This window comes from Podarcis muralis, chromosome 14, assembly GCF_964188315.1.
Source record: "Podarcis muralis chromosome 14, rPodMur119.hap1.1, whole genome shotgun sequence".
Taxonomy (NCBI): domain Eukaryota; kingdom Metazoa; phylum Chordata; class Lepidosauria; order Squamata; family Lacertidae; genus Podarcis; species Podarcis muralis.
In genome coordinates, this window is record NC_135668.1 from 4,611,979 (window position 1) to 4,629,869 (window position 17,891).

The window sequence follows — 17,891 nt, forward strand, 5'->3', positions numbered from 1 at the left end:
TCCTCACTGCCTCCCTTACTCCCTCTTCCTCACTGACCTAGCTGGGTGGCAGCCAGGGAGGGCCTTCATTCATCTTAACATTCAGGCAGTTTGATAGGATTGCAGGTAGTCCTTCAAATAACCCAAACTATTCAAGGATTTAAAGGTTAAAACCAGCACTTTAAATGTGGCCACCAATGCAGCTGATGTGATAATGGTGTCACACAGCCCACTACATTTTCTCTACCAGGACTTGAAGGGCTGCATTTTGCACCTGGTAAGATGTCTAGACTGTCTCTAAGTAGTTGAGTGCACTACAGTAGTCAAGACTGAATGTGATGAGAATGGATTACCTCTCCAGATAAGGCTGCAGTTGGCAACACCAGTCCAAGCTGGTAAAATGCAGTTCTAGACATCAGTGATCTGACTCAGAGTAAGGGCAATTTCTACATTTCTATGATCCACGGCTGCCCAAAGATATTTTTGGTGCGTGGGGAAGAAACCTCAAACAGTAGCACCATGTAACAGCTAGTATGGGTGCAGGAAACCTTATTAAAACAAACCCAGGTGTTGTGCAGCAGCAGAGGGTTTAAGTTCCAGGACTGGCCCACGCATTAGGCTCAGTGAGGCTGTCACCTGAGGCAGATTGGGGGCAGCTGGGAGGGGTGGCAGATCCAGGGAGCACAAGAGTGTACCATTCACCGCCTCCTGCATTTGTTGCCCACGCACTGCCTGGGAAGAGCAGGACCCCTGCTGCCACCACCGTCTGCTGCTCCTCAGCCTCCTTTTTTATCCCCTGCTGCCTTCACTCCACGGCTTCCCCAAGCAACCTCTAGTAGCCTCAGGCAGTGGCAGAGGAGGAGCAGACAGGGGCAGGAGCAGCAGAGGAGGCACAATTTTCTGTTTTGCCCCAAGTGGCAAAATGTATTGGGCCGGTCCTGATAGACTTGATGAGTTGGCTGTGCCTGACTCCCACTTCCATCTCCAGTGGCACCCAGAATCTCCCAACTAAAGTGATCACATTGGCTTATCTCTTAGGAAGGTCACCTCTGCCATTCCCCCTCCCTGAACATTGTGGTCTTCCATTGACATTCTAACTCTGAGCAATACAGGGTGTGGGTTCCAAAAAGCTGCATCTAAGTAATTTGTGAGTCCAATCACGCCAGTGAATTGCCAGAAGCTCCCTCTTGGCCATTAAGCCGTCTGAATAGAAACGTCTACATTGCCCGCACCATGATGAGCACAAGCGGACCATGTATTTCGTATTTTGCTTTACATGTATTGTAAAGCTTCTTGTTAAATTGAATTAATGGGCATGTGTTGGAATAGAGATAAAGCAGAAACAAAAGGCACTGTTGTGTCACCAACAAAGGCAAACAGTGTGAGAAGAATGAAACCTTTTAAATATCATTACAGGAACCTACTCAGCAGAATCATTTATATTCAGGAGCTTGATTGCTCTAAAGGGATTTGCTAGATATTTTTAAAGCCAACCTTCAATAATTTCCCTTTCTGTCTCAGTGCTGGGACATAACCAAAAACTGATTTGGACCTTAAGGATATGAATGCATTTTATGAGATTGCTGTTGCTCAGTTTACATATAACTTGGTTGGTTTCACCAAAGTGTGGTTTATTCGAATATCCCAACTCAGTCCAATAGACTAACCATGGTTCGTTTTCTGGCATCAAATTGCAGTGACCTACAAACCATATCTCACTTTAACAATGGCTTGACATTGTGTCCAGACCCAGCTTAGCCATGGTTTGTTTCACCACCCCACCCCAGACTCTCACGAAGCTACAGAGGCACAAGGCAAGGACTGTTGGGAAATGAACTAAGCTTTGGAGAAACAAAGCCCAGCTTGTTTGCTTATCTCTGACATAATTTATGGTTTGTTGACAAAACTCTGGTTAGAACAAATCATGGCTTAGAGTTATGTGTGGCATTTGCCATTGAATTATACCTAAGGTCAGGTAGGGTGAGAAAAGCATCTTATGTTCCAAACTAGCAGTGAGTTCCCTTGCCAGTTTAGGAGGTGAGGGCTGGGCAAGCCCTTGCCCAGAATACCAGGATTCCCAGGTTGTGGGTCTACTCATTCACTCTCAACAACCTTACTTGCTGTTGTATCCAAGGGGGGTTGGACCCCCTTCCTTATAAGGAGAGGTTAAAACATATGGAGCTTTTTTAGGAAAATACAACTAAGTGGATCTTCTTTGATGGAAGCTCCATTTGAAATAATTAGGAACTGCTCCAGGAAGGGTTGCCCTCACTCTGAATTGACGCTGAAGTAGCGATGCTTCTATGGGCCCTGATTGGCTGGGCTCAAGTACCCAGGAAGGAGGACTTGTTCTGCAAAAGAAAGAGCGATGGTGCCTAAGCAGCTGCTGTTTTGGTAGCAAACAAAGATTGAACATCTACAGACTTCTGGCACAGGACTAAAATGTTAGTCTCCACTCTAATTTGCACCTCCAGATTCTCCAGAAGCCCACCCCAGAACTGAAGCATCAGTTGGCTGCCTTGTCAAAGAGGGTTGCTAGTGCTGTCACAGAGCTCATACAGTCAGCCGAAGCAATGAAAGGTGAGTTTGGCTGCTCTGCTGTCATAACATGCAAATGATCTCACCTTCTGGGCTCAGAGATAGGAATCTACTGTCAACCACATTCATTTCACAGGGCCTTATAAGCACAGGGGTTAATAAGAAGTATGGCTGCAAGGCTTGGTCTCTTAGATTAATGACTTTTGATAGGCTGCTCTGATAGGCTGAGGGTGGGGTTTGTTTTTTTTTCAATTAACAGAAGTATAAAATGTGGCAACTATGAGTAGCATTTTAGAAGAACTCTCTCTCTCTCTCTCTCTCTCTCTCTCTCTCTCTCTCACACACACACACACACACACACACACACACACACACACGAGGGGGGGGTGTAGATGGCACTTGCCAGGACAACCAAATGCATCATCTAAAAGCAACACATGTGTGTGTCTTCTTTAAAATTATTGTTTTTAATTAATCAAGTTTGCATGTGATTCGGCTATATTTACTACTGAAAATGCATAAAGGTGATAAAAAGTTTGCATACAATTCAACTCAGCCTCATACAATTAATCAACTAATATTTCTTTAACCAGGTGACACACAGCATAGATACTTACAGCGCAATCCAAACCCCTAATAAGCTGGAGGGGGGTTGGAGGGGGTGGAGATGTCCCTCCTGACTCCACCTTTTCCTTTTTACTTCTAACATTATGTTTGGGGCATGGTGGCAGGAGCCATGGTCTGTTCCAGCTTCTGCTGCTACAGCAACTGGTGTGATGGTTCTCTTTTTTAAAAACTCCATGCAGGCACCGAATGGGTGGATCCAGAGGACCCCACAGTCATTGCCGAGACAGAGTTGCTGGGAGCTGCTGCATCGATTGAAGCTGCTGCAAAGAAGTTGGAGCAGCTAAAGCCAAGAGCTAAGCCTAAGGTGAGCAAGAGACAGGGCAAGCTCACTTCACACTAATAATAATAATAATTTATTATTTGTACCCAGCCCATCTGGCTGGGTCTCCCCAGCCACTCTGGGCGGCTTCCAACAAAGATTAAAAATACATTAAAATGTCACATATTAAAAACTTCCCTAAACAGGGCTGCCTTCAGATGTCTGACATCTGATGGGAGGGCGTTCCACAGGGCGGGTGCCACCACCGAGAAGGCCCTCTGCCTGGTTCCCTGTAGCTTTGCTTCTCGCAGTGAGGGAACCGCCAGAAGGCCGTCGGCGCTGGACCTCAGTGTCTGGGCAGAACAATGGGGGTGGAGACGCTCCTTCAAGTATACTGGGCCGCTTAGAGCTTTAAAGGTCAGCACCAACACTTTGAATTGTGCTCGGAAACATACTGGGAGCCAATGTAGGTCTTTCAGGACCGGTGTTATACAGTCTTAGCGGCCGCTCCCAGTCACCAGTCTAGCTGCCGCATTCTGGATTAGTTGTAGTTTCCAGGTCATCTTCAAAGGTAGCCCCACGTAGAGCGCATTGCAGTAGTCCAAGCAGGAGTTAACCAGAGCATGCACCACTCTGGCAAGACAGTCCGCGGGCAGGTAGGGTCTCAGCCTGCGTACCAGATGGAGCTGGTAGACAGCTGCCCTGGATCCAGAAGGTGGGGTCTGGAGTAGGGTCGCATCAGAAGATCTTAAGCACGAGGGTGACTCCCTTTTTTTGCATCTCCTCAAACCTCCCCTAGCAAAGTTGGTCCTTCTTGTGGTCCAGCGACTCCAGAGAACCATTCTGTCCTGGAAGTATATCAAGAAAACGAGGCCCCTCCAGAAGGAAAGATTATCCTCACAATATTATCAGCAAAGGCTTAAAATAAAGAAGAGATTTGAGGGACAAATTTTGCATAGAACATTTTAGGGGGGAACATTTGGCAAAACCCAAGAGGAATGGCTGGGAAGGATTTCCTGGTGATCAGAGGCAGGTGCCCCAGGCTTCGCTAAATACATTGTGTAAAAATATCAGGTGAAAGGCATGCTGGTTTGAAAGGGATGATTTCCACATCACAGACTTCTCGGTGCAGAAATATAGGATATTCTATGCTCTATATTGCACTTCGTGTTGTGCACAAAGTCTGCATCACAGTGGATCACCTCCTCTGTTGAATGTCAAAGGTTGAGAGGAGGGGCGGTGATGTAGGGCTGCTGCATTGCCAGTTGGTGCTACGATACGATTCTTCATTTATCAAGATGCTTCCTGGCATGAAAGTCTTATAAGAAGTTATTCATGTTGAGTAAATGAAATCAGTTTGTCTCTGCTTTCTGTTCTGCGATAGGGATATAAATGGCTTTCCACAATTTCTGCTAGGATGCAGGTAGAGGGCAGTGATGCTCTGCTCTGGCGATGGGCTGCCCCTCCCCCCCCCGCCGCCCCCTTCAGACCGCCTTCCCACAAGCACGCAGCCTGCTGCCCCTGAGGTTCCCATCTAGCTTGCCCTGCTGGCTTCAGTATTTGAAGGGGGAGGACTGTGTTTGAGGAAGGGCAGGGGAAGGTTTTATCGAGATCTAGCCCCCTTGTGGCTTCCTGCTGTTGAGTCTAATCCGTATTTCAAGCTGAGTCCAAACCTGGATGCCTTATTTCTGCAGGACTCTGTGTGATATGTTTGATATATTAGGTTGTTATTTAGTCCAACTATATATCAAACATTCCTACAGTGTCCCGCTCTGTCTCCGGGGACTTTTTAGATGAGAGATATATAAATATATAGAAAACGTAGCAGGAGGCAAAACGGAGTTTTGCAAAGAGGCTTGTTAAAGGTTTAGAAGAACTGCCTGCCGATTCTGCTGCTTCTTTCGATCTGGTTCAGAGGACACATACGGTGGAGAAAACCAAGCTCCCTCTTTCAAGCATCGTGGGAAGATGGCGGACTTGGAACTCCCTGCCACCTGACATGGTGGTAGCGGTGGCCTCTGTAGCATAGTTGGTTTTGTAACATAAACCGAAAGAATAAGAAAAACTGTGGTGGAGGAGTAGGCCCTTTTACGGTTTAACAGCTGTGACTGCCTGCTGGAACCCCCACATACAGAGGCAGTAGACCCTTGAGTGCCGCCTCCTGGGAGAACTAAGAAGGGAAATCCATCACTTACCTGCCTTGCTTGGAAGCATCTGGGGGCGCATGGCAGATCATGGCCAGGCAGCTGATACTGGTACCTTTGGTCTGGCCCAGCCAAACAGATCTTAATATGACTTCGCTCTTGAGCTACACGTAAAGGGCAGCAAGCTTACAGATAACAGGGGTGACTTAACAAAGCTGAACTCAGCCTTCTCTGTGTGCTAATCTCTGCTGAGCCTATACAGTGGTGCCTCGCAAGACGAAATTAATTCGTTCCGCAAGTTTTTTCTTCTTGCGAGTTTTTCGTCTTGCGATGCACGGTTTCCCATAGGAATGCATTGAAAATCAATTAATGCGTTCCTATGGAAACCGACTTCAGACCAGGTCCGGGGACAATCTGTCCCCCGACCTCTTCTGAAGGCTGGGGGGGGCGAAAGTCTTTGCTCCCCCCCCCCCAAGGCAGCATTTTAAAATCGCCCCGGACAGCGGAGGACTTCTCCGCTGTCCGGGGCGATTTAAAAGCCCTCCCGGGAAGGCAGCCAGGGGGGACAAAGATTTTCGCCCCCCGCCAGCCTTCAGAAGAGGTCCAGGACCTCTTCTGAAGGCTGGCGGGGGGCGAAAATCTTTGTCCCCCCTGCCTGCCTGCCTTTAAAAGCCCTCCCGGGAGAGCGGAGAAACGCAGCGCTCTCCCCGGGATGGCTTTTAAAGGCAGGCAGGCAGGGGGGACAAAGATTTTCGCCCCCCGTCAGCCTTCAGAAGGCTGGGGGGGCGAAAGTCTTTGCTCCCCCCCCCCACGGCAGCATTTTAAAATCGCCCCGGACAGCGGAGGACTTCTCCGCTGTCCGGGGCGATTTAAAAGCCCTCCCGGGAAGGCAGCCAGGGGGGACAAAGATTTTCGCCCCCCGCCAGCCTTCCCCTCTTTTGAAGCAAGGGGCGGAGGGGAGAAGATCGCTTCTCCCCTTTGCCGCCCCTTGCTTCAAAAGGGGTCCGGGGGGAGAGAGAGGAAGGCGCGCGCCTTTCCCTCTGTCCCCTCTTTTGAAGCAAGGGGCGGCAACGGGGAGAAGATCGCTTCTCCCCTTTGCCGCCCCTTGCTTCAAAAGGGGTCCGGGGGGAGAGAGAGGAAGGCGCGCGCCTTTCCCTCTGTCCCCTCTTTTGAAGCAAGGGGCGGCAACGGGGAGAAGATCGCTTCTCCCCTTTGCCGCCCCTTGCTTCAAAAGGGGTCCGGGGGGAGAGAGAGGAAGACGCCAGCATTTTAAAAAACCTCGGGACAGCGGGGGACTTCTCCGCTGTCCGGGGCGAATTTAAAATGCTGGCGGGTGGCAGCGAATCCTTCGCTGCCGCCCGCCAGCATTTTAAAAAACCTCGGGACAAAGGAGAAGTCCCCCGCTGTCCCGGGGTTTTTTTAAATGCTGCTGGGCGGCAGCGCTGCCGCCCAGCAGCATTTTAAAATCGCCCCGGACAGCGGAGAAGTCCTCCGCTGTCCCGGGGTTTTTAAAAAACCTCTCCGCCCCCACCAAGCTTCAGAGCAGCCTTCCGAAGCCTGGCGGCGGGAGGAGGTCCAAGGACAGTGGGCAAGACGCCCTGTCCCGGAGATTTCCCTATGGGCTTTCGTCTTGCGAAGGAAGCCCATAGGGAAATTCGTTTTGCGAAGCGTCTCCAAAACGGAAAAACCTTTCGTCTAGCGGGTTTTCCGTCTTGCGAGGCGTTCATCTTGCGGGGTACCACTGTATTCAAATATGAGCTCCCATGCATTGCAAAAAATAATAATGACGGTTTGTCTACTGCAGGGCAGGGGGGACCATTTTAAAACCCTGAGAATCTCTGCCACCTTCCTTTTGAAAGTTAATCCTCAACCTCGAGTGACTGTTTCACAGAGGAAGTTTTTTTGGGGGGAAAGATAGTATAAGTGTTTAAAAGATCCCTTCCCTGCAATTCAAACAAAAAAAAAACAAAACGGAGACAGAAAGATGGTCTGACATAATAGTATTTTCATTTCCCATTATTTCAGAGTCTGTATAATAAAAGCCAAATTAATTCCCCCACGTTTGTGATTGTTTCAGCTTCCGGGGGGGGGGGGGAATATTTCAAACCATGTCCTTGTATCGGTAGCTCTTGGCCAGAGGCAACTCTTACCACTGATGATTCTTTCCCTCTCTCCCCCATCTTTTAATTGCACCCTCTACCCCTCAAGTCCCACACCTTCCCCTCCAAGGGGTCTTCCTTCCTGCCCTCTTTGGCCTTCTGCCCTTTCAGGCTATGCTTCCTTCTTTCTGAGGCCTTTTGCCTTCCCAGCCTCTCTGCACCACATATGTAAGGAACCTGGTCTCCCTCCGAACATTTCTGGACTCCCATCATTCCTGACCATGAGCCATGACAGATGGGGCTGGTACATCAACAAACCATAGGCAGGGCTGACCATACCATTACGTAGAATGACATAGCTGCCTCAAGCAGCAGTTGCTGAGGTGCATGGAGCGGACAGAACTCTGCACCCCCTGCCATACGCCTTGCACTCCATGAACAAGTCTGCTGTCCTTGGGTGCAGTGGAGGAAGCTGTGCCAAGTGTCCCGCTGCCAGTTCTGAAGTGAGATTCAGCAGCCAGTCTGGTTGGTTTCTGGAATAAATTTGCCCTCTGCAGCAGAATGACTTGGGCCAGTCCACTCTGAATGACCCACAGGTTCCTCATGCCTGCTCCAGAGCTGCACCACCCAAAGCCTGGCAGGAGATTCACCACCCAACACCATCAAATCACTTGCTGCAATAGTCATCAGTAGGTGTCAGAGCAACCTTTACCCCAAGCATTTGGAGATGTGTTTCTGGAACTTTTTAAAAAAACACACACCCATATTCTGGTATGTGGTAGTATTGCTGTTGCTCTTGGGTCAGGCTGTGGCCCCACAGAGCATCCCAACCCCCCCCCCTACTTGAACACCAGCACCTTACAGGCTACATGCTGGTAGCTTATCCTACTAGGTAAAGGTAACGGGACCCCTGACCATTAGGTCCAGTCATGACCAACTCTGGGGTTGCGGCGCTCATCTCGCTTTATTGGCCGGCATACAGCTTCCAGGTCATGTGGCCAGCATGACTAAGCCGCTTCTGGCGAACCAGAGCAGTGCACGGAAACACCGTTTAACTTCCCGCCAGAGTGGTACTTATTTATCTACTTGCACTTGACATGCTTTTGAACTGCTGGGTGGGCAGGAGCAGGGACCGAGCAACGGGAGCTCACCCCATCGCAGGGACTCAAACTGCCGACCTTCTGATCGACAAGTCCTAGGCTCTGTGGTTTAACCCACAGCGCCACCCGCGTCCCTTGCTTATCCTACTAGTGGTGTCCATTTGCACCTAAGTAACATGGTGAGAACATGACCTCTGGCATGGGGTGCCTTTTGAGCATGATCCCTGCCCTAGACCTGGGGCACATGTCACCACTGGGCTAACCAAGCAGCAAATCAGCAGAAATATGCCTGTCACATTTCTTTCAAATGAAGCCAGTATTTTGCTTAATCCTCCTCTCTTATTGCATTCTTCTTCTGGCACAGGAAGACCTAGAGAGCCTTGTGTGGAATGTGCCTCTTCCTGCTCCTTTATTATTATTTTAATGGTATCATAGAATAGAGCTATAGAGTTGGAAGGGTCTCAAAGCGTCATCTGGTCCAACCCCCCTAGTTGAGTATTCATCAGGCAAGGGCAAAACTGCTGAAATTTCAAGAGAACTGTAGGTGACAGTCTCCTCTTCTGGTTACAGCAGGCGGACGAGACCCTGGATTTTGAAGAGCAGATCCTTGAAGCAGCTAAATCCATTGCAGCTGCCACCAGTGCGCTTGTCAAGTCCGCGTCTGCAGCTCAGAGGGAGCTGGTTGCCCAGGGCAAGGTTAGTGAGCAAGACTCTGCCCATGAAAATGTAAGTCACCACTTTAAGATGACACATCGGCTGGTGGAGTTCGGGGAACAGATGCTGGGGCAGCTGTGCTGGAATAACGTCCCATCATCTGCCTGTCTCCTGATACAGTTCAGATGCAGCATAGCTTGCCGTCTCTCATTTCTTGCAGCTTTACACACTAATGCAGCAGCCCTTATGGTCCCTGCAGCTATGAGGCAATTGCCTTGTGGCCTCACAGTTAAGCTAAGTGCCCCAAGGTGCCTTGTAGTGCCTCGTGGTATAACTTTTAACTGCCATCAGGTGGATCTGGGAGAGCCTTTCTTGTAGCGAAAAGCACCAAGAGCTCCTGAGCAGATTTCCAGATGCATTTTGGTTTAACCTCCCAGTCCCACCTGAAGGCAAGTTCAGCCGCGGCCCGTAATGCTGCCCAGCTGTTTGTCATAAGGCAGCTGCTGCTCATGTACCCTGTCCCATTTCCCCCAGATGTTGATGCAAGGCCCAAAGCTATCTAAATGTTTTATGAAACGTTGCTTTCATGCGATCAATCCCACCACATAAGTCATTAATAATTAATTGTTCCTGCTAATTAATTTTGTCTGAACTGTGTTTCTAGGTTGGAGCCATCCCTGCCAATGCAGCTGATGATGGACAGTGGTCTCAGGGACTTATTTCCGCCGTGAGTTAGTCCAGATTTTTCTCCTTCCACCTTTTCAAAGGTAGCCACCATCTGCTCTCTGCTGGCCTGATCAGATCCGCCCAACCCCCTGTTGCTCTGCAGTTGGGACAGAAGCATTGCAGGCCCTCATATTTTGCAGGCTCAGGCCCTCATGTTTCCTGTTGAAGCAGAGGGTAGGGGACTGGATGCAGCCTCTCAAGCCTCCCTGGGACTCCCTCATGGGTCATGGCCCTTGCTACCCCTGCTTTGGGGGCCTTTGAGCACTTTTGCCTGGCTGGATTGTGCCCTTTTTTATTTTCATAGAGTCATCTAGTCCAACTCCCTGTAATGCAAGAATCTCAGCACATGGTTCCCCATCCAATTTGAAACCATACCGGGCCCTGCTTAGCTTTTCTGGTGTGCTACCTGTTATTTATTTTATAAATATCTCACCTTTTCCAGAAAGGAGCTCAAGGTGGTGTACATGGTACTCCACACCCTGTTCCATCCTCACAGCAGCCCACTAGGCTAGGGCCTGGGCTGAGGGGCAGTTGTGGCAAAGTGGGGATTTGAAATGGTCCACCCCCTTACCAACTACACCCCACTGGCTCTCTTGAATTGTGATAATGCTTCTTGCTTCTATGGATGGAGATAAGGGTGGGTGGGTGGGTGGGTGTGAAACCTTTGTAAACTGCCTGGACTTGTTTTTACAATCAAGTGGGATATAAATTTTAGGGAGGGGAATTATGAAATAGAAACCTCTGGATTTTGTTAGACTGGAATGCAGCATACTGTATAAAGGCAGAGAGAGTCACACACTTTTTGCCTCTCTCCCCTGCCGACCCTTCTCTATAGACCTTGAGGTCCTGGGATCAGACAGGGTCTCACTGGGAGGTCAAGGGAAGCAGAAGACCAGAAGATGGATTTTGCTGCTGGACATGATTCCAGCACAGATCCTGGCATTTTAGATTTTCTTTCATCTGACCCCGCCTGAGCCTAGTGGACCATTGGCCTGACACAGAAATAAAGCCAGGCCTGATATTCTGTTCTTGCCCCTTCCAGGCCCGAATGGTGGCAGCTGCCACCAGCAACCTCTGTGAAGCGGCCAATGCTTCAGTCCAAGGCCACGCCAGCGAGGAGAAACTGATCTCCTCTGCCAAGCAAGTGGCAGCGTCCACAGCACAGTTGCTGGTGGCTTGTAAAGTGAAAGCAGATCAGGACTCGGAGGCCATGAGGAGGCTGCAGGTAAGGAAGGTTGCGTGGCTCAAATCTCTCACCTTTTGCGAAAGCCGCTTAGCTTGATGCAGGAGGTCAGGTTTGGTATCCTCACCATGCCTTGCATTGATTCAGCACAACAGCCTTGTAATGTAGGTCAGTATTGTTACCTCCATCTTGCAGGGTTGGGGAGCCTAAGGCCCGGTTTAGCCTACCACACCTACCTGCCCCTTCTTGACATCACACGTGGGGGAGGTAGAGATACAACTTAGATAGGTAAGCCTGCAGAAGGCAGGATTGAACTCCCTGTCCATCAGCTGATCCATGGGGAGTTTGGTCCTGCTTGGTCACTATCTTCCCCCAAATTTAGATGGGTTGGGGAGACCACTGCCCCTAACAAATCACCTCACATCATTTTGACATCAGATGATTGATAGGTAGGTGGTCCTGCCCACTTGTGGAAGTAGATAGGACCACCCACCTGTCAATCATCTGATTTCATAATGATGGCACTCAAAAGTTGAGGTGAGATAAAGATCTAACCCACAGGGCCAAAAAGGTTCCCACCAATTGCCTAAGGCCAACCAGCAAGTTCATGGCTGGAGTGATGCCTGAATAAGGGAGCTACCACCTCACTCTTGAGTTGCACTACATTATGCCCTCTAATGGTAGTTCCGAATGCTCCTCTAAAGCTTGCTATAAGTGGCAATCGCCTCGCTGCAAAAGTTCATTAAATGAACTGGATGCTTTGTGGCACTAATGGTCAGCAGGCTCAAGGGCAATGTCCTGGTGGGATCAAGATAGAGACTATTTTTCATGTGGAACTCCAGTGGGTTTATTTGCTATTCCTTTCTGGGCTCAGTTTTCAGTCCTCATTCTTATCCGTAAAGGCAGAAATGACTTAAGATCTGGTTACCAACTTTCATATAGTGCCCCTGCCTGGTTTTAGAATTGAAAGGGTGCAGAGATAAGGCTCCAAAGATGACCTGAAGAGATGGTGCAGGAGCATGAGACCCTTCAGGACCCCCCCCCCCCCAAAAAAAAGCTTAGCGCCACCTTCCCCAAGCTGGTGTCTTTCAGGTGTTGTTGGACTTTCATCTGCCCCAGCCAGCAGGGAAGGTGGGAGTCCAGAAACATCTAGAGCATGTCAGGTGGGAGAAGGTTGACTTACACCAGGTGTGGGGGACCTTTGGCCCTCCAGATGTTGCTGAAATGCAACTGTCATCATCCCTGGCCATTGATACTGCTAACTTCTTTATCTGCTGCTTCTGTAGGCTGCAGGGAATGCTGTCAAACGTGCATCAGATAATCTGGTCAGGGCAGCCCAGAAGGCGGCGTTTGGTAAGGCTGACGATGACGATGTTGTGGTGAAAACAAAGTTTGTGGGAGGCATTGCACAGGTCAGTAATAATCTTTCACCTGTCCGTCATTTTCACCTTTTCTCTCCTGTTGAGACCGTGTTGAGAAGAGTCCATATAATACAGTAGGTTATGTGACGGCAAAAGTAGATAACCTAAGGATCAGGGGCTGAATGTGTCCCACTGGGCCTGGTCACTGCCTGGATGGAGGACCTCATGCCTGCCTGCCACCTTGGGTTCTATGAAAAATGAGACTCTGCGTGACATTCTGAAATCTGTTGGGTTTCAGTTCCCTGCATGTGCAGAGCAATTGCAATCAGCTTGAATGTACAGTATGATCACATCTAACACGCATATAGCTTGTGCAATTCCAACCTTGCACGATTGAAGGCCATCCAATTGAAATTGCAGGAATTTAATGCCTGCAAGGTTTTCCTGGTGTGAAAGGAGCTTTAGGTTCTCTGCCTTGCTTACCATGCAAGGCCCTCTCAGCACACCAGCTCTGGAAGCCTGGGGGTGGTTGTGTGAGCTCTTGGGGGATCTCAGATGGCCCCATGAGATCTCATGAGAGCATCCCAGACCTGGTGTGCTGTGTGGGGCCTTGCCCAATAAGCAAAGCAAAGAGCTTAAGGGGTCTTTTTGCACCACGTTTTCCAGCTTTGGAGTCCTAGGTATGCTCATGTGGCGGCGTTTACATGGCTTTGATGTACACACGTTTTCAGTTATATGTGGAACCCTTGGAACTGAACCCTTGGGTAAGATTCGATCGTACTGTATTTCATTTATGTCATCATTTATTTCTGTGGCACCATCACTGTCCTTTATTCTTCTAGATCATCGCAGCGCAGGAGGAGATGCTGAAGAAGGAGCGGGAGCTGGAAGAGGCGAGGAAAAAGCTAGCCCAGATTCGTCAGCAGCAATACAAATTTCTCCCTACTGAACTGCGGGAAGATGAAGGCTAACGTTTCCCTGGTGGTTTTGCTTGGAAGAAACCTGAACTGAAGGGGTAGAAGATGAAGAAACTACCAGGCACTTCCTGAAATAGGTTTTGGGGCAGGAGAGAAGCAGAGGGGGGGCTGTTGTTTCTCGACTCTTCAGCTACGGTGCGCTGGTCAACCGACTGATGGTACAGTGTTATGGTCCCCCCCCCCCGCCCTTATTTGCTGTATCTCAGGAGAGAGAGCCTCACTTTTTTACACAAGGGGTTATAAAGTCAGTATTATATCATAATCAGAAGTTTTGATCTATTTATTATTCTCTTTGACTAGCGATAAGGACTTTGGTATTATAATATGTAGGAAGACAGTGTTTAGAAGTCCATGATTCAAATAAGCTACCCAAATGAAACTGCTGGTGGGTTTTCTTCTTTTTCTTCTTCCTCTTTCTTTCTTTCTTTCTTTCTTTCTTTCTTTCTTTCTTTCTTTTTCTTGTGCCCTCTTTCCTTCCAAGACTGAGGCAGCAGCCATGTCCCAGAGAAACCAGACATTTGAATGTGTTGGCTTCCTGGAGGGAAAGTATTTGTCCTCTCCAGTGTCATATAGGGCTGGTTCGCTCTAAATGTCGGGGGAACTTTCTCGGTAACTGTTTGCACTAGAAGTATCAATACTGGCACATTGCCACGCGTCACTCCATTCTTTGTACAGTGGTGTTTTTTCCTTGGGGGGGGGGTGGATTCAGGTTTCTAGCCCACAAGGAATTAGAATAGTTATCCTTTTGGGGAGAATAAAGTAACCCAAGAAAGACAAACCGGCGTGCATTTTTTAAAAAGTGCAGAGTAGCAGGTTCATGAAGGAAAATGCCTTTTTGTTTAAGTATACCTCTTGCTTACATCAGCCTTTGCTAACCTGTGGCCCTCTGGATGTTTGAGACTACAATTCCCATCAGCCCTGTCCAGTACCAGCCTGTTAATACAAAACACATCTCAATCTTAAACTCAACAGCTTTTCTCTCTCATTTTAGTGAAGAACTGGCTTATATTACGAATTTGTGCTTGAGCATCGCTAGATGTGATCCATGAGGTGTAATATCAGAGAGGATGCTACCTAGCAGACCACTGCCCCACATTGCCCCCAAGCAGCCATATAGGTTTTCTGGGGTTTGTGCTACCACCTGAGTTCAAAAAGGAGGAGTCCATGAGGACCAGTGGCATGTACTTCCATTTATCCTTTTTCTGTGGAATCTCTCCTACCCACTGCCCTCTCCCCCATACTTTTACAAATGTTACATTTTGCAGGGGGAATCAAAAGCTGCTTTTATCAACTGTGAAGAAAAATATCTGGAAATTTAACGGCTGGCCAGTAAAACAGTATTTTTCTGGGAGATGATCGTTGTGTTGCTATCCAAGGAACAGCATTCTAGAAAAAATAAACTTAAGAAAATGCTGTTTCAAAGGTATTGCAATGCTCTTCACCCAATGCAGCATAAATCCTCAGACAAGATACCATTACAATGTTACGTTTCTCATACAAATAGAGTTTGCCACATAACTGATAATGGGGAAACTAAACTGGAGGTTGTGAATCATCGTAATTATCTATCATGCTCAGACCGCGGCAAAAATCTTCAGAACAAGCCTCCCAGTCTACTGGCTGGAAAATAATTTCCTTCCCAAGCCCTCCTGAATGCCATGAAATTAGCTCACCTGCTCCAAATTGCACCAAGCAGCCTTCCTGGCTTAGTTACACTTTTTGCAGAAATAATGCTCTCCGAACGCAGTTGAAATCTTGTGCAAGCCTTGGGCGCCAGGTGTGATATGCAAAGCTCCAGCGGAAGCCTTGCCTGCCTGTGGTGGGATGCAGGCTGGGCCTGAAGACATGGGGGTTGTGTTGCCTGGTTCTCAGAAAGCTCTGAAAGAAATGGTAGAGCTGCCTGGGGACAGGATTATTTCAGACAGCAGGTGGGAAATTGTGGGTAGGTGTCAGCCCCATGAAGACTGTCGCTGACTAAGCAGGAAGAAAGCTAAATGGGGGGTCTTCTTCCCCACCCTAAAAAATGGCTTTCCAAATTCAGAGAAGTGAGTGGTGGTTTTATTTTTATTTTTTCCTTAATATAGACTATTCCTCCAAATGCAGCCTGATGAGCCCATCAGAGCATTTTTATCATCTTATCACTCTCTTGGAAATGGGTGCATCATGTTTCATTTATTGTTCCCCAAGGGCTGGCCCAATGACTGTGGAACAGGCAGGAAATTGATTTGTTGTTGGTGGAATGCAAAAGAGGGCCTGATGTTTCCCCTTCCAAATCCGCAGTCTACTTCAGGCCTTGACAGGATTCTAGTTGCCAACAACTTGCTGTAAGGCTAGGCTATAATTTATGGTACAATTTTAGCCTCTCCTTAGGAAATGTCATTGTGCCAGCAGTTGTTTTTTTAAAGACTTTGTCTCGTCTCTGATGCTGAAGCATTTTAAGGTCTGTCAGACTGCAGAATCCTTGGCAAATATAGAAAACTTTAGCAAAGTTTGGGGTACTGGCAGATTTGGACCCCTTTTTGAGGGAGGTCCCACTATCAGTCTCTGAAGGCTCTGTACAGGGCAATGTATTCTAAAATGTTATTGAAAGTCTGCAACAGATTGAGTGCATTTCATAATTCGTTCTGTGAGATTAATTCCTTTCCATAATTTATTCCATTTCTCCAAATCATGGAGGAGGGTCCAAGAACTCTGTGGAACATCATTGTTACACTCCCAGTCACTGAGAAGCTTATTCAGCTGCCCTCGCCTCCTCTGCAGCTTCTGATGTTTCAGCAAACATGGTCCATACACTCCCAAGAATATTTTCTCAGGGCTGGAAACTTGCTTTTCTTAACAATTGAAAGCTGAGGCTCTCAGAATGCTGTTCATTTGCCCCTGCATGTTTAAAATTTGAGGTGCAACCACTCAAAATGCAATGTTTGGAGTGGGGGGAGTTGTTTTGACTTCAGCTTGCAGAGATCATGTTTATGAAAGTGAGCAGAACCAGCACAAGGCATTTGTGGTCTGTGGGAAGAAAACACCCATTTCCCTCCATGCAGGCAGGGCAAAGAATCAGGCAGGTCGCCTGCACAAGCCCCACTGAAATGAAGGGGAGACTTCAGAAAGGCTTGCACAGGAGGAGAGCATCTGTGTTGCTGTGCACAGAGGACCCTTTTGGGTCTCTGCCTCCAGCCCCCAAATGCCTTGGACCAAGCATAAAGCAAAGAGGTGGCCTTGACATCAAGAGTTTTAACATCCTTGGATTTTATCACCTGCAGCAGTAACAAGAAAGCGAAGCAGACTTGGAAAATGTTCCACTAAAGAAGGGTGGTGCCCATTTTCACCCCATCACCTGATCTCCTAGCATGGCTCTTCTTGGGCAGTTAAATTCCCCCCCCCCCAAGTGCTCTAAGAATCTCTAAAGAGAATTGTGACTGGCAAACGCCTGTTTAGCAACTGAGCGTCTTTCCACGAGGAACCGCCTTTGCCTTTAATGTCTCCACAGGTCCTCCCCTGCCTCCAGTAAATGACCCAAATCCAAGCCTCCCCCCTGCTCCCTTTGGAAGAGTATTAAATTTCTCATTTGCAAACAATTGGGATTCAGGACTTGCTTGTCAGCCTTGTTTCTGTTCGTCAACAAAACCACTATTGACATTGCCAAACTCTGAATGTTGGTGTGAGCACCGAAGAACTTCTGAATGATTCAGACACTTGTGTGGTGACAGAGCCGATGTGCTCCTGTTTGCAAGGTCGCCTGCGCAAGGAAAAGTACGAGAGGAGCACACACTCCGTCTTGATGTTACACTGTATGTACACTATTTATCTGGCCCACAAAACTGTTTTGTATTTACCATAAATAAAACTTTTGATGGCACAGGCTCTCTTTTTTTTTAGACATACATCTGTACTCTCACCAGCTGCTGCCTGGCAAGTCTGTCCCAAACCTGGGAAAGAAAGATATCTTAGTCAACTAGCACTGGGCTCTTCCAGGCAACCTCTTCATTGAGACTTCATGCTGATCTGTGTGCATGGAGGTGGTTTATTCTTTTAAAAAAATGTATACAGGTGTCTGCCATTTTAGCCACATCCAGTTGACGTGCAACCACAACACGGGTCCTTTTGGATGCAGGAGAGAGAGGGGAGCCTATGCATGCTCCACAGACACACACTTTGACATGGAGCGCAACTCCTGCAGAAACAGGGGTTTGCCTGTATACCACAATGCTATCTTTAAAATTATAAAGCTACAATAAACACCGTGT

General features: G+C 48.2%; 1 protein-coding gene across 5 annotated transcripts in view; it reads left to right on the forward strand.

Annotated features, from left to right (window-relative positions):
• The window catches only part of TLN2 (talin 2), a 168,092-nt gene extending 150,589 nt beyond the window's left edge, over nt 1–17,503 (forward strand). For 4 of the 5 annotated variants that reach the window (XM_077918925.1, XM_028706935.2, XM_077918926.1 and 1 more), the window contains exons 51-57: nt 2,454–2,559; nt 3,324–3,448; nt 9,317–9,442; nt 10,065–10,127; nt 11,169–11,351; nt 12,596–12,721; nt 13,513–17,503. In XM_077918925.1, coding sequence (XP_077775051.1) covers nt 2,454–2,559; nt 3,324–3,448; nt 9,317–9,442; nt 10,065–10,127; nt 11,169–11,351; nt 12,596–12,721; nt 13,513–13,641 — 858 coding nt within the window. In that variant the 3' untranslated portion in view covers nt 13,642–17,503. The remainder of the gene's footprint in view (nt 1–2,453; nt 2,560–3,323; nt 3,449–9,316; nt 9,443–10,064; nt 10,128–11,168; nt 11,352–12,595; nt 12,722–13,512) is intronic. The other variant, XM_077918928.1, reaches the window with a different exon arrangement.
• The last annotated feature ends 388 nt before the right edge of the window (nt 17,504–17,891 follow it).